The sequence below is a fragment of the Lethenteron reissneri genome, chromosome 48 (assembly GCF_015708825.2).
Source record: "Lethenteron reissneri isolate LAM-NWPU_2019-01 chromosome 48, ASM1570882v1, whole genome shotgun sequence".
Taxonomy (NCBI): Eukaryota; Metazoa; Chordata; class Hyperoartia; order Petromyzontiformes; family Petromyzontidae; genus Lethenteron; species Lethenteron reissneri.
In genome coordinates, this window is record NC_083826.1 from 4409127 (window position 1) to 4431507 (window position 22381).

At 60.2% G+C, this 22381-nt stretch overlaps 1 protein-coding gene across 1 annotated transcript in view; it reads left to right on the plus strand.

Moving 5' to 3' along the window:
- Positions 1–20617, plus strand: part of LOC133354706 (DENN domain-containing protein 1B-like) — a 67817-nt gene extending 47200 nt beyond the window's left edge. The window contains exons 14-23 of the mRNA XM_061571759.1: positions 1454–1544; positions 2583–2623; positions 4890–4958; positions 7456–7509; positions 8730–8837; positions 12293–12366; positions 14509–14725; positions 17441–17585; positions 18004–18091; positions 19211–20617. Coding sequence (XP_061427743.1) covers positions 1454–1544; positions 2583–2623; positions 4890–4958; positions 7456–7509; positions 8730–8837; positions 12293–12366; positions 14509–14725; positions 17441–17585; positions 18004–18091; positions 19211–19643 — 1320 coding nt within the window. The 3' untranslated portion in view covers positions 19644–20617. The remainder of the gene's footprint in view (positions 1–1453; positions 1545–2582; positions 2624–4889; positions 4959–7455; positions 7510–8729; positions 8838–12292; positions 12367–14508; positions 14726–17440; positions 17586–18003; positions 18092–19210) is intronic.
- Positions 20618–22381: the final 1764 nt, after the last annotated feature.

Consider the following 22381-nt stretch of genomic DNA (forward strand, 5'->3'; position numbering starts at 1 on the left):
GTGCGAAAGAAGTTCAACAACAACAACCGCCATTCACCACTAAGTGGCGGTGATATCACCACGATGCTTGTGCCAGGCCATGTGCACCTTGAGGCTATCACGTGAAGTGTCGAACGCCCGCTGGCAGGAGGTCACGGGGCAGACCCAGCAGGTGCCACGGGTCGACTGACCGAGATGACCGAGATGACTGGCTGATGCACCACCTGTGCCCCCTACTGTGCCAATTTGCTGTGCTTTAGCCACCCGACGCTCCGCTCGTTGTTGTGAGCGTCGCTCCTCCGCCCTCCATTGTTGTTGGAGGGCGACTGCCTCCAACTGCCCAGTAGTGTCCTTCACGAGCCTCCTCCACTGAGGCCGATCTTGACACCGCTGGTACCAGTCATCGGCAAGTCCACTCAGCTCCACGTCCTCCTGTACCACATCACTCCATCTCTTCTCTAGCCCGTGCCGCGCCCGTTTAGCCCCCTCGATCCGGCCGAACAAAAGCTGTTTAGGCATGCGGTGGCTGGGCAACACACACACACGCACACACACGTGCATCGTCATCTTAATCGTGAGCGCCTGCATACTACTGGAAACACAGCCTCTCACACTCTCCTACCACAACCCCCCCCCCTAACCTTGGAACTCCATGGTACATTCCATGTGGGATCCTCTAGCCGGGTGGGGGGGGGTCTCTAGGGGGTCTCACGAGGTGTTGACAGGGGTTGGGCCGGAGGCTGTGAGGGACACAGGAGGGGGGGGGGGTCTTGGAGTTCCCAGGCATCTCCCAACGCACTGTGGAGGGCCCACGGCGGAGGGCCCACGACGGAGGGCCTATCGTGGAGGGGCCCACAGTGGAGGGTCAGTCTCAGGCGGCCCACGGTGGAGGTTCCATAGTGCCGCACTTAATCGTTGTTTTGCTCTTCTTGGTTCTTTCGGTAAAGTCACGTAGAAGGGAAATAATAAAATAATAATTTAAAAACATAATAAAATAATTCTCACGACGTTTCGGCCACAACGCAAGCAGCCGTCCTCAGGTGAAGAACAGGTCTTGTTCATTCAGGTCTTGTTCATTCGGACGCTGTTTTCTGATGTTTCATTCAGACGCTGTTTTTCCGACAGACCTGTTCTTCACCTGAGGACGGCTGCTTGTGTTGTGGTCGAAACGTCATGAGAATTATTTAATTATGTATTATTTTTATTATTTTATTATTTCCCTTCTACGTGACTTTACCGAAAGAACCAAGAAGGTGAAGACTTTAAATCGTTGCTTTGCTTTTACACAACTTGTCCCAACAGTCGGTGTGAGCTACATGGGGGGGATCTTTTATCTTACGTATCACCAACAGCCGTGGTCAATCCACCGCTGGATGAAGTGTGCCGTGCGTACGTCAGCTCCCTGCCCGCACTTGCCCCCGAGCGGTGTACGTGTGCAGGCTACATGGGGGACCTTTGCCTGTGTCGTCCCCAGTTCATCGACGGGAGGCTGGAGTTGCTCAACGCCGGCGTAGGCTTCAGCGACCTCTTTGAGGAAGAGATCACCCTGGGCGGATACTCCAAGGGTGACCACCTCCTCCTCCTCCGTTCCAGGGCCCACCGCCCCCCCCCCCCCCCCAGGGTCTACCAGCACTTTGGGCCCCCGCTGACCCTCCAGGGCCCACCGCCCCCCCCCCCTCCCCGCACCAGGGCCCACTGTCCTCCCAGGGCCCACCGACCCCCCCCCCATGAGCTCCCCCTTCACTCCAGGGCCTGAGGCCCACCCCCATCTCCCCCCACCCCCCCTCCCCACACGATTGTGCTCAACCAGAGCAGTCCACCCATGTGACATGTGTGCAGAGGGGAGGCAGCGGTGCGTGTACGTGTGCGTGTACGTGTGCGTGTGTGTGTACGTGTGTGTGTGTGTGCGTGTGTGTGTGCGTGTGTTTGTACGTGTGTGTGTGTGCGTGTACGTGTGTGTGTACGTGTGGTGTGTGTACGTGTGCGTGTGTGTACGTGTGCGTGTGTGTACGTGTGTGCGTGTACGTGTGCGTGTACGTGCGTGTGTGTGTGTGTGTGTACGTGTGTGTGTACGTGTGTGTGTGTGTACGTGTGTGTGTGTGTACGTGTGTCTGTACGTGTGTGTGTATGTGTGTGTGCGTGTACGTGTGCGTGTACGTGCGTGTGTGTGTGTGTGTGTACGTGTGTGTGTACGTGTGTGTGTACGTGTGCGTGTGTGTACGTGTGTGTGTGTGTGTGTACGTGTGCGTGTACGTGTGTGTACGTGTGTGTGTGTGCGTGTACGTGTGGGGAGCGGCGGTGTTCGCAGTTAGCGCACTGCGCTACGAACCCGGTAATCCGGGTTCGATTCCCGCTCACGCCCAACACCAGTGACGATTATCTGAATCGGTCGTGGGCCTCCCCTAGGTCGACTCGGCCTCAAAATGAGTACCTGGTGCGGTGTGTAAATATCTCCACTGGGGAGACAAAAGCGGCTGGGCGTGGTGCTGGCCACCCACTTCCCTCGTGTGCCGTGCCGGCCTTCATAGGTGCTGCTCGCTAACAGCACTTGCCCCAACTTTCTGTTGAAGGCTATATGGGGGATCTTTGTCTTTGTGTCACAGGGAGTGCCAAGTCGTACCAGCAGTGGCTCCTCACTGTCAAGGTGAGTGACACTCGTGGTGACATTCTGTGTCACTCACCACCATGACGCCCTCTGACCCAACACCGTCTCCCCGTGTCTCCCCATGTCTCCCCGTGTCTCACCGTGTCTCCCCGTGTCTCACCGTGTCTCACCGTGTCTCCCCGTGTCTCCCCGTGTCTCACCGTGTCTCACCGTGTCTCGCCGTCTCTCCCCGTGTCTCCCCATGTGTCACCGTGTCTCCCAGTGTCTCCCCGTGTCTCACTGTGTCTCACCATGTCTCCCCGTGTCTCCCCGTGTCTCACCGTGTCTCCCCGTGTCTCACCGTCTCTCCCCGTGTCTCCCCCGTGTCTCCCCCGTGTCTCCCCCGTGTCTCCCCCGTGTCTCACCGCCTCCCCATTTCTCCCTGTGTCTCACCGTGTCTCACCGTGTCTCCCCGTGTCTCACCGTGTCTCACCGTGTCCCCCCATGTCCCCACGTCTCACCATCTCTCCCCGTGTCTCCCCGTGTCTCCCCGTGTCTCCCCGTGTCTCACCGTGTCCCCTTGTGTCCCCGCGTCTCACCGTCTCTCCCCGTGTCTCCCCATGTGTCACCGTGTCTCACCGTGTCTCACCGTGTCTCCCCGCGTCTCACCGTCTCTCCCCGTGTCTCCCCATGTCTCACCGTGTCTCCCCGTGTCTCACCATCTCTCCCCGTGTCTCCCCATGTCTCACCGTGTCTCCCCGTATCTCCCCGTGTCTCACCGTGTCTCACCGTGTCCCCCCATGTCCCCGCGTCTCACCGTCTCTCCCCACGTCTCACCGTCTCTCCCCGTATCTCCCCGTGTCTCACCGTGTCTCACCGTGTCTCCCCATGTCCCCGCGTCTCACCGTCTCTCCCCGTGTCTCCCCATGTCTCACCGTGTCTCACCGTGTCACACCGTCTCTCCCCGTGTCTCACCGTGTCTCCCCGTGCCTCACTGTGTCTCACCGTCTCTCCCCGTGTCTCACCGTGTCTCCCCGTGCCTCACCGTGTCTCACCGTCTCTCCCCGTGTCTCACCGTGTCTCACCATCTTACCGTGTCTCCCAGTGTCTCCCCGTGTCTCACCGTGTCTCACCGTGTCTCACCATCTCACCGTGTCTCCCAGTGTCTCCTCGCGTCTCACCGTCTCTCCCCGTGTCTCACCGTGTCTCACCGTGTCTCACCGTGTCTCCCCGTGCCTCACCGTCTCTCACCGTCTCTCCCCGCGTCTCACCGTCTCTCCCCATGTCTCACCGTGTCTCCCCGTGTCTCACCATCTCTCCCCGTGTCTCCCCATGTCTCACCGTGTCTCCCCGTATCTCCCCGTGTCTCACCGTTTCTCCCCGTGTCTCCCCATGTCCCCGCGTCTCACCGTCTCTCCCCGCATCTCACCGTCTCTCCCCGTATCTCCCCGTGTCTCACCGTGTCTCACCGTGTCTCCCCATGTCCCCGCGTCTCACCGTCTCTCCCCGTGTCTCCCCATGTCTCACCGTGTCTCACCGTGTCACACCGTCTCTCCCCGTGTCTCACCGTGTCTCCCCGTGCCTCACCGTGTCTCACCGTCTCTCCCCGTGTCTCACCGTGTCTCCCCGTGCCTCACCGTGTCTCACCGTCCTCCCCGTGTCTCACCGTGTCTCACCATCTCACCGTGTCTCCCAGTGTCTCCCCGTGTCTCACCGTGTCTCACCGTGTCTCACCATCTCACCGTGTCTCCCAGTGTCTCCCCGCGTCTCACCGTCTCTCCCCGTGTCTCACCGTGTCTCACCGTGTCTCACCGTGTCTCCCCGTGCCTCACCGTCTCTCACCGTCTCTCCCCGCGTCTCACCGTCTCTCCCCGTGTCTCACCGTGTCTCACCGTGTCTCACCGTCTCTCCCCGCGTCTCACCGTCTCTCCCCGTGTAGCACCGTGTCTCCCCGTGTCTCACCGTGTCTCACCGCATCTCACCGTCTCTCCCCGCGTCTCACCGTCTCTCCCCGTGTCTCACCGTGTCTCACCGTGTCTCACCGTCTCTCCCCGCGTCTCACCGTCTCTCCCCGTGTAGCACCGTGTCTCCCCGTGTCTCACCGTTTCTCCCCGTGTCTCCCCGTGTCTCACCATGTCTCACCGCATCTCACCGTCTCTCCCCGTGTCTCACCGTCTCTCCCCGTGTCTCCCCGTGTCTCCCCATGTCTCACCGTCTCTCCCCGTGTCTCCCCGTGTCTCCTCGTGTCTCTCCGTGTCTCCCCGTGTCTCACCGTGTCTCCCCGTGTCTCACCGTCTCTCCCCGTGTCTCCCCGTGTCTCCTGTAGAAAGGTGGGGGTGCTTTCATGTCCCTGATGACCAAGGCCAACCCAGCCATGAAGTCCATGTACCGATTTGTGAGCCTGTCACCAGCACTCATTCACTCACTCATTCATTCACCAAACTCATTCATCCGTGTATTAATGCATTAATGCATTCACTCATGGATTCACTATTTCAGCATTGGCTCCTTCATTCTTTCAGACATTCTATCATTTACTATCTCATTCAAGTATTAAGTCATGCACTAATGTGTTGACGAATTTATCATTTAACTCATGAATGTGTATTCACACATTCACTTGTTGCCATCAACTAATTCGAATATTCATTACCTCGGTTATTCATTTTTTCATTCATTTACTCTCTCATTCACCCATTCGTTAACCCATGTATTCACACACATGCCCGCTCGCTCATTCACTCACAAACTCATTCACCCGTGCATTAATGCATTCGTGCATTCACTCATGGATTCACTATTTCAGCATTGACTTTTTCATTGATTCTTGTCACTTATTCTTTCAGACTTTCTATAATTCGTTATCTCATTCACATATTCAACCAGTAATGTATCGACTCATTTATTAATCAACTCATTCAGTCACTCACACATGAGTGAACGTGTGTAGTCACACACATTCACTCATTGTCATTCATTCACTCGTTGCCATCAACTCATTCGTTTATCAATTACCTCGCTCGCTCATTCTTTCATTCACTTACTCTCTCATTCACCCACTCGTTAACCCCTTAGCACGCTCGCTCGCTCGTTCCTCGCGGCCATTTCACGCTTGTCGCCGCGTCGCCGGATTAATTTCCCCGCGTGAACTTCACTCGCCGACGTTGCTCCGCGCAACGGGACGAGCCGACAGCCCCCGCCCCCCCCCCCGGCCCCCCCCCCCGGCTCCCCCCCCCCCCCTGGCCGCTCTCCTCCCAATGTGCGGCTGCGCAAGGGGCACGCGGCCGCACTTTGAACGCCGTCGTACGAGGCGGCTGCCGCCTGTTGGCGGAGCGTGGAAGCGAGTCTGCCTCGCGCGTCAAGAGGAGGCTCCCTCACCGCCGCCCCCGGCCCAGTTGCTCCGTCTGTGCGACGGGATGGAGTCGTTGGCCCCTCGCACCCGCGCACGCTCGCACGCTCGCTCGCACGCACGCACGCTCGCAGCACGCTCGCACGCACGCACCCACGCATGCATGCATGCATGTACCCACGCACGCTCGCACGCTCGCACGCTCGCACGCACACACGCTCGCTCGCACGCATGCTCGCACGCTCGCACGCACCCACGCATGCATGCATGCATGCATGTACCCACAGCACGCTCGCACGCTCGCACGCACACACACGCTCGCACACACACACGCTCGCACGCTCGCACGCATACATGTACCCACGCTCGCACGCACACACACACGCTCGCACGCACCCACCCACGCTCGCACGCACGCACCCACGCTCGCACGCACGCTCGCTCGCACGCACATACCCACGCTCGCACCCACGCTCGCACGCACGCACCCTCGCACGCACCCACGCTCGCACGCACCCACGCTCGCACGCTCGCACGCACGCACCCTCGCTCGCACGCTCGCACGCACCCACGCACGCTCGCACGCGTGGGTGTTCTTCGTGGCGCTCCGGTTTCCTCCCGCGCGTTCGTTTGGATGATGAAGGCCTGAAATGTATCGTGGACGGTCGAGTAGCCACCGTGCGGCTGCTGCTACTGCTGCCTTCCCGCTCCGAGGCTGTGGTTCCTCCTCCTGGCGCCTCCTAGTCGTCCTCTCTCTCTCTGAGTCGTCTTATCTCTCTCTCTGAGTCGTCCTCTGTCTCTCTGAGTCATCCTCTCTCTCTGAGTCGTCCTCTGTCTCTCTGAGTCGTCCTCTCTCTTTGAGTCGTCCCCTGTCTCCGACTCGTTCCCTCTCCCTCTCTACGAGAGCGATGAGCGGACGCCGTGCGGCGGTGGTGGCTCAGAGTTACAAGTTGCTACGGTATCCGTGTGTGTGTGTGTGAGAGTGTGTGTGTGTGAGTGTGTCTCTCTGTGTGAGAGCGTGTGTGTGTGTGAGAGTGTGTGTGTGTCTCTGTGTGTGTGTGTCTGTGTGTTTGTTTCTCTGTGTGTGCGAGTGTGTGAGGAGCGGCAGTGTAGCGGTTAGCGCGCTCCGCTTGCAACCCGGCGACCCAGCTTCAATTCTCACTCACGGCCAACACCAGTGACGATAATTATGTGAACCCTAGGTCGACTCAGCCTCAATTTAGTACCTGGTGCGGTGTGTAGTAAACATCGCCAGTGGGAAGACAAAGGTGGGCGGGCGTGGTGCTGGCCACCCACCCCCTCGTGTACTGTTCCGGCCTTCAAAGGTGCCGCTCGCTAACAGCACTTGCCCCACAATGCATAGCACGGACCTGGTGACACAAGTTTGATTCCCGGCCCCGGCGATAACGTCAGTGGCGAGTGATGGTCAGAGCCAGTCCTACTCGCTTAACAACCCTTGGGCCCAGCAGCCTCCGTGGGCTATCTGGGGGACCTTTACCTCTGTTTGTACGTCTGTGTGTGTCTGCGTGTGTCACTCGCAAAGATGGCAAAGGGACGCTTTGGGTTCAAAGAGGTCAAGTCAGCACACAAGCACAAGGTGAGCGAGTGCGTGTGTGTGTGTGCGTATTCTTAGGTTTTCGGTAGAGTCACGTAGGTAAAAAATTAAAATTTATATTTATTTAGCTTTTATCAATTTTAATTTAAATTTTTTATTTTACTTTTATTAATTTAAATTTTTTACCTACGTGACTTTACCGAACACCTAAGAATATGAATACTTGCAGTCACGAAAGCTTCAAATCTAGAAGTGTGTGTGCGTCTTTGTACGTGTCCAGGGAGACAAAGGCGGTCGGGCGTGGTATATGTATGTATGTTGAACTTCTTTGGCACCGTACGTAGCCGACCGTGATAATCGGAGGTGCGGTGCTGTGGCCACCCACCGCCTCGTGTGCCGTGCCGGCCTTCATCGGTGCCGCTCGCTAACAGCACTTGCTCCGACAGTCTGTGAAAGCTGTATTAAGGGGGGGATCTTTGTGTTGTCTGCGTCTTTGTGTCTGTCGGTGTGTGTCTTCCTGTGTCTCCCTGTCTCGTGTTGCACGTGTCCTCGTGTCTGTGTCCTGCACTGTTTGTAAAATCCTATTCCTCCTCCACCTCCTCCACCTCTTGCTCCAACTTCCTCCACCACCTCCTCCACCACCTCCTCCACCACCTCCACCACCTCCTCCTCCACTTCCTCCTCCACCACCTCCTCCACCTCCTCCACCACCTCCTCCACCTCCTCCACCTCCTCCACCACCTCCTCCACCTCCTTCTCCACCTCCACCTCCTCCACCTCTACCTCCTCCACCTCCACCATCTCCTCCACCTCCTCCACCACCTCCACCTCCTCCACCACCACCTCCTCCACCACCTCCTCCACCTCCTCCACCTCCTTATTACCTCCTCCACCACCTCCTCCACCACCTCCTGCTCCATCTCCTCCACCTCCTCCACCTCCTCCACCTCCTCCTCCACCTCCTTCTTACCTCCTCCACCACCTCCTCCACCACCTCCTGCTCCATCTCCTCCACCTCCTCCACCTCCTCCACCTCCTTATTACCTCCTCCACCACCTCCTCCACCACCTCCTCCACCACCTCCTGCTCCATCTCCTCCACCTCCTCCACCTCCTCCTCCACCACCTCCTGCACCTCCTCCACCTCCTCCACCTCCTTCTCCACCTCCTCCACCTCCTCCACCTCCACCATCTCCACCACCTCCTCCACCACCTCCACCTCCTCCACCTCCACCACCTCCTCCACCACCTCCTCCCCCGTAGGACGTGGTGAGCGATGACGAGGGCGACGATGGGGAGTCGGCTCACCGGGTGAGGAGACACGTGTCCGACGTGGACGCCCGCAGAGACGACACGGACACGGCTCACGAGGTGAGGAGACACGGGGAGACGGAGCGAGCGAGCAGGCGGGCGAGTGGGCGAGATGGCGAGAGGGCGAGCGGGTCAGCGTGTGACGCGTCCGAGTCGTGATGAGACATTGCCATCATCCTCGGCGGGGGGTAGGGGGGGGGGGAGACTAGAGCAGAGAGTAACACACAGACATGCACGCTCACACAAGAGATCCCCCGTGTAGCCTGTAACAGACTGCCGGGGCAAGTGCCGTTAGCGAGTAGCAGCACCTACGAAGGCTACCGGCACGGCACACGAGGGGGGGTGGGGGGCCAAAACCAACACACAGCCGCCTTTGTCTCCCCAGTGGCGATGTTTACACACCGTGCCAGGTACTCATTTGAGGCTGAGTCGACCTATGGGAGGCCCAGGACCTGCTCAGTTCATCGTCACCGGTGTTGACCGTGAGCGGGAATCGAACTCGGAGTCGCCGGGTTCGTAGCGCAGCGTAGCGCTCACCGCTACACTCCTGCTTCCACACGCGCACACACACGCGCACACACACGCACACACACACGTGCACATACGCACACACACGCACGCACATGCACACAAACATCTCCGGTCCGCTGAGCTGCACATCGCTCTGACCTCAGCAGGGCAAGCAGGGGTCACCGCGGGGCGTGCGCTTGTTTTTCCTATTAGCCACGAAGCCGGTGCCCTCTCTCTCTCTCTCCCGTCGTCGTCACCACGGCAGCGGCAGCAGCAGAGAATAAAATGGGACAATTTTTTCGTTCCATCTTTCTGCGAGCTAACGAGGTGGGGGGGGGGGCGGTGGGGGGGGGGGTACGGGGGGGTGGAGGTGTGAGACAAATCTGGCATCCCTCCTCCCTGCCCTCCCGTCTCACCTACTGCAGCCATTCGTCTGGAGCCCGTTCCTGGAGCCCACTAATGAAGGCCCTCAGAGACCTGCCGGGAAGCTCCCTCCACCACCACCACCACCACTCTGACACACACAGACACACACCACCACCACCTGCACCCTGACACACACCACCACACTGACACACACAGACACACACCACCACCAGCACCCTGACACACACCAGCACCCTGACACACACCACCACCACACTGATACACACGGACACACACCACCACCACCACTCTGACACACACAGACACACACCACCACCAGCACCCTGACACACACCACCACACTGACACACACAGACACACGCTACCACCATCACACTGACACACACACCACTAGCACCCTGACACACACCACCACACTGTGATACACACACTACCACCACCACCACACTGACACACACAGACACACACCACCACCAGCACCCTGACACACCACCACCAGCATCCTGACACACTACCACCACCACCACACTGACACACACAGACACACACCACCACCAGCACCCTGACACACCACCACCAGCATCCTGACACACTACCACCACCACCACACTGACACACACAGACACACACCACCACCAGAACCCTGACACACCACCACCAGCACCCTGACACACACCACCACCACCACACTGATACACACAGACACACACCACCACCAGCACCCTGACACACCACCACCAGCACCCTGACACACACCATCACCATCACACTGACACACACAGACACACACCACCACCAGCACCCTGACACACCACCACCAGCACCCTGACACACACCACCACCACCACACTGATACACACAGACACACACCACCACCATCACCACCACCACCGCCAACCACCACCACCACCCAACATTTCCCCTCCGGACCCCGCCCGGATCAGGCCCCACCCACTAATTGGTGCCTTTGGTCTCTCCCACAGCACACGGGCCCGGGGTGGAGGAGCAGTCCATTGTGCTCTCTAGGGGTTACGTGGCAGGAGTGGGGGTGGGTGGTGGGTGGGGTTGGTGGGTGTGGGGGGGGGGTGAGGGTTAGGGGGTCACGGATTAACGGAGGATGGGTGGGTGCACGATTGACGCGCGCACTTGGCGTTTAAGCCAGATTAGGGGATAATCCCCGATCCACGATTTCCCAGTTCATGAAAGTGACGACGACCCCCCCCCCTGCCCCCCCACTGCCCCCCCCCCCCACCTCACTTTGTCTTTTTCCGTCTTTCTCTGCTCTCCGACGCGGTCTGTCGTTTTAAACGCTGCCTTGTTGTGTTCAGAGACAGTGTTTAGTGACAATGGCGGTGGTGTGTCCGTGTGTGTCTGTGTGTATGTGTCCATCTGTATATGTCTGTGTGTGTCTATATGTGTCTGTGTGTGTCCGTGTGTGGTGTGCTATATAGCGGGGATCTTTGTCTTTGTGTGTGTCGAGTGAGTGGTGAATGTGTGTGTCTATCATGGTGCCATCGTGTGTGTGTGTGTGTCCGTGTGTGTGTGTCCGTGACCTGCCAGCGGGCGTTTGACACTTCACGTGGCCTCAAGGTGCACTTGGCCTGGCACAAGCGTCGTGGTGACGTCACCGCCACTTAGTGACGAACCTGGCGACCCGGTTTTCGATTCCCGCTCACAGCCACCATCAACACCAGTTATGATTATCTGAAGTGGTCCTGAGCCTCCACTAGGTGCTGGCCACCCATCCCCTCGTGTGCCGTGCCGGCCTTTATAGGTGCTCGCTAACAGCACTTGCCCCAACAGTCTGTTGAGACTATACGGGGGGGAGGGAGGGGATCTTTGTCTTCGGAACTGTGTGGCGTTGGGTGTGGGTGAGGCTCAGTGGGGAGTTGAATCCGTGGACCCTGTTGTCCCCCTCCTCACACTGCATCTCCCATCTGCTGCCCCCTCCTCCCCACCCCCCTTCCAACCATCGCTCAACCCAAACCCTAACTTTAACCCCAACACCCGAATAGTCACCTCTAACCCTGTCTATAATCATAAGCCCAGCATTCATTTTAATCATAACCTAACCCCAACACTAACCCTAACTTTAACCCTAGCCCCAGATGCTAACCTCTAACCCTAACTTTAACCCTATAACCCCTATTAGTAATCTCTAATACTAACACGTAACCCTAACTTTAACCCTAACACCCAACAGGAACCTGTAACACTAACCTCTGACACTATCCCTTAACCCTATCTCTAACCATAAACCCATCATTCATTTTAACCATAACCTCAAACTCTCACCCCAACCTAAACCCTAACCCCAACCCTATCCTCAACCCCATCTCTAACCCTAAACTCAACCGCAACTAAAACTATAACCCCAGCCCTAATCTCTAACCCCTGAACTCTAACCCCTATCTCTGACCCCTGACCCAGACCGTGACCTTGCCCGCGCGACCCTGCCTGCGCGTGTGTCGGCGTGCCCCGGAAATTCCTGAATGGCCACGCTCAGTTGACGAGCCTTAACGCACGCTAATGACCGCTAACGACCGCTAACGAGCCTTAATGAGCATTAATTACTCCCCCCCCCCCCTTCCTCCGTCACCACCCCCCCCCCACCCCAGGAGGTGGCACCACTCAGCTCCTCGTACGGGGGCAGCTCCGCCGTGGGGAGGGGCCTCTCTCAGCGCAGGACGAGGTGAGTCGATGGGACGTCTGTGAAAGAAGAGCTTCATAGCTCATCGGATTTCCCTCCGGCATGAATACAAGATTCTGATTGTGAGACCCCCCCCCCTCACCCCCACCGAAATCAATGTACCCTGGGCGCCCCCCACCCCCACCACCCTCCCCTCCCCGCTGCCCCCCCCCCCACCCCCCGAACACGTGAGGCTCGAATCGGCTCGTTGTGTGGATCACGGCGATCGCAAGAGGCGGTATTGTTGGCGGTGGTGTTGGCGGTGGTGTTGGCGGTGGTGGTGGCGGCGGCGGTGGTTTTGGTGGTGGTGGTCGTGTTGGCGGTGGCGGTGGTGTTGTGGCGGTGGTGTTGGCGGTGGTGTTGGCGGTGGTGTTGGTGTTGGTGGTGGCGGTGTTGGCGGTGGTGTTGGCGGTGGTGGTGGCATCGTGGTTAGCGCTACGCTGCGCTACGAATCCGGCGGCCCGAGTTTGATTCCCGCTCGTGGCCAACACCGGTGACGGTGATCTGAGCCGGTCCTGGGCCTCCCCTAGGTCGACTCAGCCTCAAATGAATACCTGGTGTAGCGGTGTGTAAACATCGCCACGAGGGAGACAAAGGCGGTCGGCGTGGTGCTGTCCACCCACCCCCTTATGTGCCGTGCCGGCCTTCATAGGCGCTTGCTAACAGCGCTTGCCCCAACAGTCTGTTAAGGCTACACGGAGAAATCTTGGTGCTGGTGGTAGTTGTGGTGTTGCTGGCAGTGGCGGTTTGGAGAAGGGAGGCCTTCATCCAGCAATGGATAGGGCATGGCTCATAGTGGCAGTGGTGTTGATGGTGGCTGCAGCAGTGCCGTGGCCACGAGGCTAGGCCCTGCTGCAACCGCTGCTGTCAGACAGACGCCAGAGGTCGCAACCGGGTACCCGATACCCGTACCCTACCCGATACCCGGCTACCCGTACCCGGCCGGGTACGGGTACCCGTTTGCGACCCTGGTGCGGCCGGGTACGGGTACGGGTAGGCCGTGAGTCACTGGTGAGTAACTGTTTGTCACTCATTTCCCAACGTCTTGTCTCTTCTCTCAATTCAAGTTCCTAGAATCAACCCACCTGCGCCTGCAACATGGCTTCATCCCAGAGGTCGCAAACGGGTACCCGTACCTGTACCCTACGGGTACGGGTACCCGTACCCGGCTGGGTACCCGGCTGGGTATCAAACCCGTTTGCGACCTCTGACAGACGCACACAGCCTGCCGACGCTCACAGCGGGCGGGCGATGCTGCTGCTGCTACTGCTGCCGTGGCTTTACCCGTCAATGTATTTGCGGTGTCATTTTCAAATACGGCGACGAAAATAGTCGATGCTGTGGGCTGCGATAACTGAAGATGATTGAATGACCATTGATGATCATTGATGGTGATGATCATCATAAGAAGTTTATTTCCTGGGTAAAGTCCATTTTGAACAATTAACCTCTTTTTCAAAGGTGCAGCGTTCACCAGGGCGGCCGCTGAGTTGGAAGCCGCGATGGGTGACGGGGGGGGGTCACGTGACGGGGCCCTCTCGTGGGGGGTGGGCGTTGTCACGTGACGGGGTGGGTCTCCACTCACGCCCTGTGTGGCAGATGGGGAGGGGAGCGCCGCGTTGGACTGACGGCTCAGCCCTCGCTCGCTCTCCGCTTTCACTAATCACTGTAATCACCTCGCCGGGCTCCAATCCACCACTCGCCCCCCCCCCCCGGCCCCCACCCCCAGGGACTCACGACCACGCCTGTCGCCGTGGTAACGGCCGCTCGCATCCCCAGGTGTCTCCGATCTCTCCCTCCCCCCACCCAGGTAGGGGGAGGGGGGGGGGTAGGGATGGTGCAGCGTTAACGAGTGCGTGGCTCGTTAGTGCTGCGTGACGCACGTCCGCGCCGTGCGAGTGAGCGGGGAGCGGTGGCGCGGCGGTTAGCGCGGCGGAGAACGACCCCAGTTCGATCCCCGCTTGCGGCCACCATCACCAACTTCTAAAGTGGCGGCGGCGGCGATTATCCGAACCGGTCCCACTCGGCCTCGTAACGAGCGCCCGGTGCAAAGAGCGAAAACATCACCGCTGCTCCTCGCTAACGAACGCCATCACCGGTGACCTCTGACCTCACCCCCCCCCCCCCACGCCGACTCGGGGTCAGCTCGCGGAGGCCCTTGGCGTCCGAGGTGGTCGAGGGGGGGGGCCCCGGGAGCCCCCCGCTGAGCGCGGGCCCCCAGGAGGAGATGGATCTCCTGTCGGAGATCCTCGCCTCGCTGGACGCGTCGCTGGACCCGTCGCTGGAGCCGCGCCCCTTGACGGCCTCCCGCAGCCTCGACGACCTCCTCGGAGCCGCGGGGGAGGAGTGGAGGAGTTCGCAGGTGAGTGCGGGGGAGCGGTGGCGCAGCGGTTAGCGCCGCGAGGAGTGGAGGAGTTCGCAGGTGAGTGTGGGGGAGCGGTGGCGCAGCGGTTAGCGCCGCGAGGAGTGGAGGAGTTCGCAGGTGAGTGCGGGGGAGCGGTGGCGCAGCGGTTAGCGCCGCGAGGAGTGGAGGAGTTCGCAGGTGAGTGCGGGGGAGCGGTGGCGCAGCGGTTAGCGCCGCGAGGAGTGGAGGAGTTCGCAGGTGAGTGCGGGGGAGCGGTGGCGCAGCGGTTAGCGCCGCGAGGAGTGGAGGAGTTCGCAGGTGAGTGTGGGGGAGCGGTGGCGCAGCGGTTAGCGCCGCGAGGAGTGGAGGAGTTCGCAGGTGAGGGGGGGAGCGGTGGCGCAGCAGTTAGCGCCGCGAGGAGTGGAGGAGTTCGCAGGTGAGGGGGGGAGCGGCGGCGCAGCAGTTAGCGCCACGAGGAGTGGAGGAGTTCGCAGGTGAGTGGGGGAGCGGTGGCGCAGCGGTTAGCGCCGCGAGGAGTGGAGGAGTTCGCAGGTGAGGGGGGGAGCGGTGGCGCAGCAGTTAGCGCCGCGAGGAGTGGAGGAGTTCGCAGGTGAGGGGGGGGAGCGGTGGCGCAGCAGTTAGCGCCGCGAGGAGTGGAGGAGTTCGCAGGTGAGGGGGGGAGCGGCGGCGCAGCGGTTAGCGCCACGAGGAGTGGAGGAGTTCGCAGGTGAGGGGGGGAGCGGCGGCGCAGCGGTTAGCGCCACGAGGAGTGGAGGAGTTCGCAGGTGAGGGGGGGGAGCGGCGGCGCAGCGGTTAGCGCCACGAGGAGTGGAGGAGTTCGCAGGTGAGGGGGGGAGCGGCGGCGCAGCGGTTAGCGCCGCGAGGAGTGGAGGAGTTCGCAGGTGAGGGGGGGAGCGGTGGCGCAGCAGTTAGCGCCACGAGGAGTGGAGGAGTTCGCAGGTGAGGGGGGGAGCGGCGGCGTAGCAGTTAGCGCCACGAGGAGTGGAGGAGTTCGCAGGTGAGTGGGGGAGCGGTGGCGCAGCAGTTAGCGCCGCGAGGAGTGGAGGAGTTCGCAGGTGAGGGGGGGAGCGGTGGCGCAGCAGTTAGCGCCACGAGGAGTGGAGGAGTTCGCAGGTGAGGGGGGAGCGGCGGCGCAGCGGTTAGCGCCGCGAGGAGTGGAGGAGTTCGCAGGTGAGGGGGGGAGCGGTGGCGCAGCAGTTAGTGCCACGAGGAGTGGAGGAGTTCGCAGGGGAGTGGGGGAGCGGTGGCGCAGCAGTTAGCGCCACGAGGAGTGGAGGAGTTCGCAGGTGAGGGGGGGAGCGGCGGCGCAGCAGTTAGCGCCACGAGGAGTGGAGGAGTTCGCAGGTGAGTGGGGGAGCGGTGGCGCAGCAGTTAGCGCCACGAGGAGTGGAGGAGTTCGCAGGTGAGGGGGGGAGCGGCGGCGCAGCAGTTAGCGCCACGAGGAGTGGAGGAGTTCGCAGGTGAGGGGGGGAGCGGTGGCGCAGCAGTTAGCGCCACGAGGAGTGGAGGAGTTCGCAGGGGAGTGGGGGAGCGGTGGCGCAGCAGTTAGCGCCACGAGGAGTGGAGGAGTTCGCAGGTGAGGGGGGGAGCGGCGGCGCAGCAGTTAGCGCCACGAGGAGTGGAGGAGTTCGCAGGGGAGTGGGGGAGCGGTGGCGCAGCAGTTAGCGCCACGAGGAGTGGAGGAGTTCGCAGGTGAGGGGGGGAGCGGCGGCGCAGCGGTTAGCGCCGCGAGGAGTGTAGGAGTTCGCAGGTGAGTGGGGGAGCGGTGGCGCAGCAGTTAGCGCCGCGAGGAGTGGAGGAGTTCGCAGGTGAGTGGGGGAGCGGTGGCGCAGCAGTTAGCGCCGCGAGGAGTGGAGGAGTTCGCAGGTGAGTGCGGGGAGCGGCGGCGCAGCGGTTAGCGCCACGAGGAGTGTAGGAGTTCGCAGGTGAGTGGGGGAGCGGTGGCGCAGCAGTTAGCGCCGCGAGGAGTGGAGGAGTTCGCAGGTGAGTGCGGGGGAGCGGTGGCGCAGCGGTTAGCGCCACGAACCCCGGCGACCCGGGTTCGATTGCCGCTCACGGCCAACGCCGGTGATTTGAACCGTGGTGCTGGGCCTCCTCCGCTCTAGGTCTGCTCGGCCTCGAATGAGTAGCTGGTGTAGCGGTGTGTAGTAAACATCGCCGCTGGGGAGACAAAGGCGGCCGGGCGTGGTGCTGGCCACCCACCCCCCCTCGTGTGCCGTGCCGGCCTTCATAGGTGGTGCTCACTAACAGCACTTGCCCCAACAGTCTGTTAAGGCTACACGGGGGATCTTTGTCTTCGTGAGTGGGGGTCGTCTGTATTTGGGTTCAGTGCTTTGGATGCGAGGGTTGGTGGGTCGCGAATTGATCCAAGGAATTATCGGCTATCATTCGTGTCATGGTCTGTCATCATTGCCATCAACCAAGATCACCATCCACCATCATCACCACCACCATCATCACCATCATCACCATCCACCATCATCACCATCCACCATCATCACCATCATCACCATCCACCATCACCATCATCACCATCATCGCCATCACCATTGTGCAATCGGCATGACAATCGTCATCATCGTGATACTTATCTCACCATCCAGAACCCACCTGTACCCCCCCTTTTCCGTTTCTGGTGTCTCACCCCCACCCCGCGCCCCCCCGACTTCCCACCCCTCCGCCCCCCCACCCCCCCGCCCCCCGCCCCCGTAGACGTCCCTGTGTGGTGGCCGTGACGACATGGCGGTGCTGGGGATCTGCCTCCCGTCGTCGCCACGGCAACCGGGCCCCGGCAACGGCCACTTCTTCCGCTCGCCAACACCGCCGCCCCCCTCGGAGATGCGGGGGGGACAAGGAGGTGAGACTGGGTGGGGGGAGGGGGGGAGGGCGGCTTTATCGGTACCGGGCGACTTGCGTGTACGTTGAAATGTAGCCGACCGTGCGAGTTCTAAAGTAATGAGTTTTCAATCTCGATGATTTAAAAAGATGCGCGGCCCCCAGGGGCTTGCTAATATCGGAAGGAAAAGAGCGTTCCAGACGGCATCTGAAAGCGCGCGACGGTGCGGTGACCACCGTCTTTGAGGGGGGGGACGATGTGGGAGACGCGGGAGGGGAGGGTGAGGGGGTGGGGGAGGTGGGAGACACGGGGGGGACGAGGAAGGGGAGGGGGGATGAGGAGGGGGGGGATGAGGAGGGGGGGGAGGTGGCAGTGTGCGTCGTCCCCGAGTGTAGCCATGGACATCCCCGTGCGTGCGTGGGTGTGCGTCGCCATCCAGGTGAGCACGGTGAGGAGGTGAGGGGTGGAGGAGCCCTGCAGAGCGACGAAGACGAGGAGGAGGAAGAGGTGGACACCTCACATCTCAGGTGGAAGCCCACGACACCGACCGAGGCTCACACTCGCCTCGCTACGCTCGTACAGCCGGACTACAGCCGTACAACCCAGACAACGCACACTCTAACAACGCACACTCTAACAACACACACTCTAACAACGCACACTCTAACAACGCACGCTCTAACAACGCACGCTCTAACAACGCACACTCTAACAACGCACACTCTAACAACACACACTCTAACAACGCACACTCTAACAACGCACGCTCTAACAACGCACACTCTAACAACGCACACTCTAACAACGCACACTCTAACAACGCACACTCTAACAACGCACACTCTAACAACGCACACTCTAACAACGCACACTCTAATAACGCACACTCTAACAACGCACACTCTAACAACGCACACTCTAACAACGCACACTCTAACAATGCACACGTGCAGCTGAGATGTTAACTACCTCGCCTGGTGTGCAGGTCGTTAGATTCGATGCCGACCCTGCCGCCTGTATAAATCCACGTGGTCACGTGTATTTTTCTCTAGGTCCTCCGTTTTTTAGTATTTGGCCGATTTTAATTTCTACACGATCAGCCACTTTGTTGAGCTACCGTTTGTGGCCAGGGCACTTCTGACGAAGAGCGATATAGCTCAGTGGGCCTTACCTGGTAAAATACCAACAAAATATAGTTTTACAGTTTTTTCTTTATAACTGGACAACACACAACGCTGGAGAACAACACACACACACAACACACACACAACACGCACACACCACATCACAACACACAACACACACACAACACACACACAACACACACACAACACACACCACAACACGCACACAACACGCACACAACACGCACACAACACGCACACAACACACACCACACATACACACACTACACACACACCACACACACAACACACACAACACACACGACACACACAACACACACACAACAAACACACACACACCACACACACAACACACACAACACACACACAACATACACAACACACACACGACACAACACACACAACCGGACAACACCTTTAGCCAGACCCCAGAAAAATCTCTCCGATGTCCACCAGCCCCGTGACCTCTACGCTCTCTCCCCCCACCCCCCATCTCCACAGCTCCACCTCCTCCACCTCGTCCACCTCGTCTCCCTCCCCGCGGCGCCGGGCGGCTACGACGGCGTCGTGCGGCAACCAGCACGGCGGCTCGCTGCCGTCGCTCCTCACCGACGTCGCCGCGGCAACGGCGGCGTCCGCGGCTACCCCTCCGCCCTCGCCGCTGCTGCTCGTTCGGGGGGACGCGGCGCGGCTCAGCTGCCCCCCCCCGGCACGCTCGGCGCTCCCGGCGCTCCCGGCGCGCTCGGCGCGCTCGGTCGCGCTCGGCACGCCCGGCATCGCAGCCCGGCGGCCCCCTCCGCTCCGCACCCCCCTCGGCGCAAGCCGGCACGGCCGCCCTGGGGCAAGGGCGCGTCGGGGAGCTGCGCCGGCGCTACGAGCTGCTGGATCGAGCGGCCAGTGGGCAGTGATGGCGGTGGTGCGGTGGTGGCGGTGATGTCGGTGGTGATGGCGAGTTGCCGGTGGAGGAGACTTGACGCTTGCGGCGCGCTCATCGATCAAACGATCAGCACTTGGATCAAACGACGATCAAAATCTCGCCGAGTGGCTTCGACGAGGGAGCACACGGAGTGTAGCGCCACGTAGCCCCCCTCCTACCTACCCCCCCCCACCGCCCCCCACGTATCGAGCACGGGCCCAGGCACGAACCTGCTTAGCCTCCCAGGTCTGGTCACCCCCCACCGCCCGCCCGCCCTCGCCAGCTAAGCAGGTCTGAGCCCGCTGAACTCGGATGGGTGACCACCACCACCACCACCACGTGGCAGTGCTTGCCAGGTGCGTGTTGCTGCGAGGTGTAAATTCTTGAATCTATCCGTGCAGAGCTTAGAGCATCGTCCGCCACCACCGCCCCCCCCCCCTCTCTCCAGTCTCCTCCCCATGCGCAGAAAACAAAAACCTCGCCACGAACAGAAATTCCTCAACAGCGGCGTGCACGCCGCTCTCTCTTCCACCGAGGCTGCAGGTCTGTGTCGCCAAGACCCTCCACCACCCGACGCACGGAGCCAATCGCACCGGCGGGTTGGGGGTGAAGGGCGGAGGGATGGCCGGGGACGGTGTAACCTGGAGCTCGGCACGATACCCGTGCGCGTGTGTTGTTGTGTTGTTGTTGTGTTGTTGTCGTCCTGGTGTTGTTCTTGTTTTTACAACACGGTTGGCCAAAGCACAAAAGGGTCCGGGAATTTTTATTTTTAAAACGTCAAGCGGCCAGCAACAATCGGCACCGCAATTAACTTGACGAGAGGTTGACGCCATCGCTTGAACGGAGCGATGGGGCGACGCCCCGCGCGTTATCGTCGGGGCGACGACGTTGTCAGGGGCGACGTTGTCAGGGTAACGTTGTGGTGACGTGGGGGCGACGTTGTCGGGGGCGACGTTGTCGGGGGCGACGTTGTGGTGACGTGGGGGCGACGTTGTCGGGGGCGACGTTGTCGGGGGCGACGTTGTCGGGGTGACGTTGTCGGGGGCGACGTCAGGGGTGACGTCGGGGTGCCGTTGTCGGGGGTGACGTTGTCGGGGGCGACGTTGTCGGGGGCGACGTCAGGGGCGACGTTGTCGGGGGGGGGGCGACGTTGTCGCGTGCGCTTCAGGGATCTCTCACGGTTTGGGGTTTGGGCCCTTTTGCCTTGAGACCCACGAGGCCGCCGTACCGTGTGCCGCCGTGCGCCGCCGTCGCCGCGGCGATACGGCCCCACGGCACTCGCGGCCACTCGCGGCGGAGGTCACCGGTTCGGCAACTCGGGCACAGCGGGTCAAGCCGATCGACGCCGCGGGGTTCATTGAAGCTCGGGTCGCCGGGGGTTCGTGAGAGCGCCTCCCTCCCACATGGCAGCACGTGCCGGGCAGCAGTACACGCCACACGCACCAGTGCCGGATTAAGCTAGTGTGTGGGGCCTGTAGCATATGTTTTCAAGGGGCCCTGCATTCTTTTTTTTAAACGTAAATTATAAAAGACGTAAATGTTTAACTTGCATAGAAAAGCAATTGTATTTTTGCATCTGCTATACAGCCGGATAATACGATAAATCGCTAACCTTAGACACCCAGTCGTTCATAAAAGTTGAAGGCGGTATAGTACTATAGTAATAAAGCGAGTGCAGAGTTACTGAACCAGAAATTGATAGCTTGAAAGCATTTAGCGCGGGGCCCTTGAAAGTGCGGGGCCCGTAGCATTATGTAGCTACTTGTGCTACTAGGATAATCCGGCACGCGTACACACGCACATACACAAAAGACAAAGATCCCCCATATAGCCTTAACAGACTGTAAGGGCAAATGCTGTTAGCGAGCACCTATGAAGGCCGCAACGGTACATGAAGGGGTTCGGTGGCCACCACCACGCCCGACTGCCTTTGTCTCCCTAGTAGTGATATGTTTACACACCGCACCAGGTACTCATTTGAGGCTGAGTCGACCTAGGGAAGGCCCAGGACCGGTTCAGATAATCGTCACCGGTGTTGGCCGTGAGCGGGAGTCGAACTCGGGTGGTCAGGTTCGTAGCGTGGCGCGCTAACTACTAGGCGCCAGTGCTCCCCCCTCATTCTCTCCCACGTGATCAAGGCAATTCGACTGCTCTTTCTCGCCACACCGCAGCACACACGGCACTACTACCAAATGATCAGACGCACCCTCAACACACGGGGGCAGGGGGGGGGGTGGTTGTCTGTTGCAAACGTTGTTGACCTGTCGTATAGTTTACTCGGGCTGACCAGAGTGGTGATGTATGGTCAAAACGCCTCGATCTGATGGATTTTCGTGCACGTTAACTGGGCCGAGACCATCAATAAATCACCACTACCCAACAAGCAACACCACCACCATCAACACCAACCTACCACCAATTATCAACCACTGCCCACCCACCACCACCACCACCACCACCACCCACCACCACCCACACCACCACCACCACCCACCACACCACCACCACCCACCACCACCCACCCACCACCACCCCCACCACCACCCACCACCACCCACCACCACCACCACCCACAACCACCACCCACCACCACCACCCACAACCACCAGCCACCACCACCCACCACCCACAACCACCACCCACAACCACAACCCACCACCACCCACAACCACCACCCACCCACCACCACCCACCACCACCACCAGCAGCAACCAATAACACCAGCTGCAAGCACCACCAAACCAGCGATGTTCGGC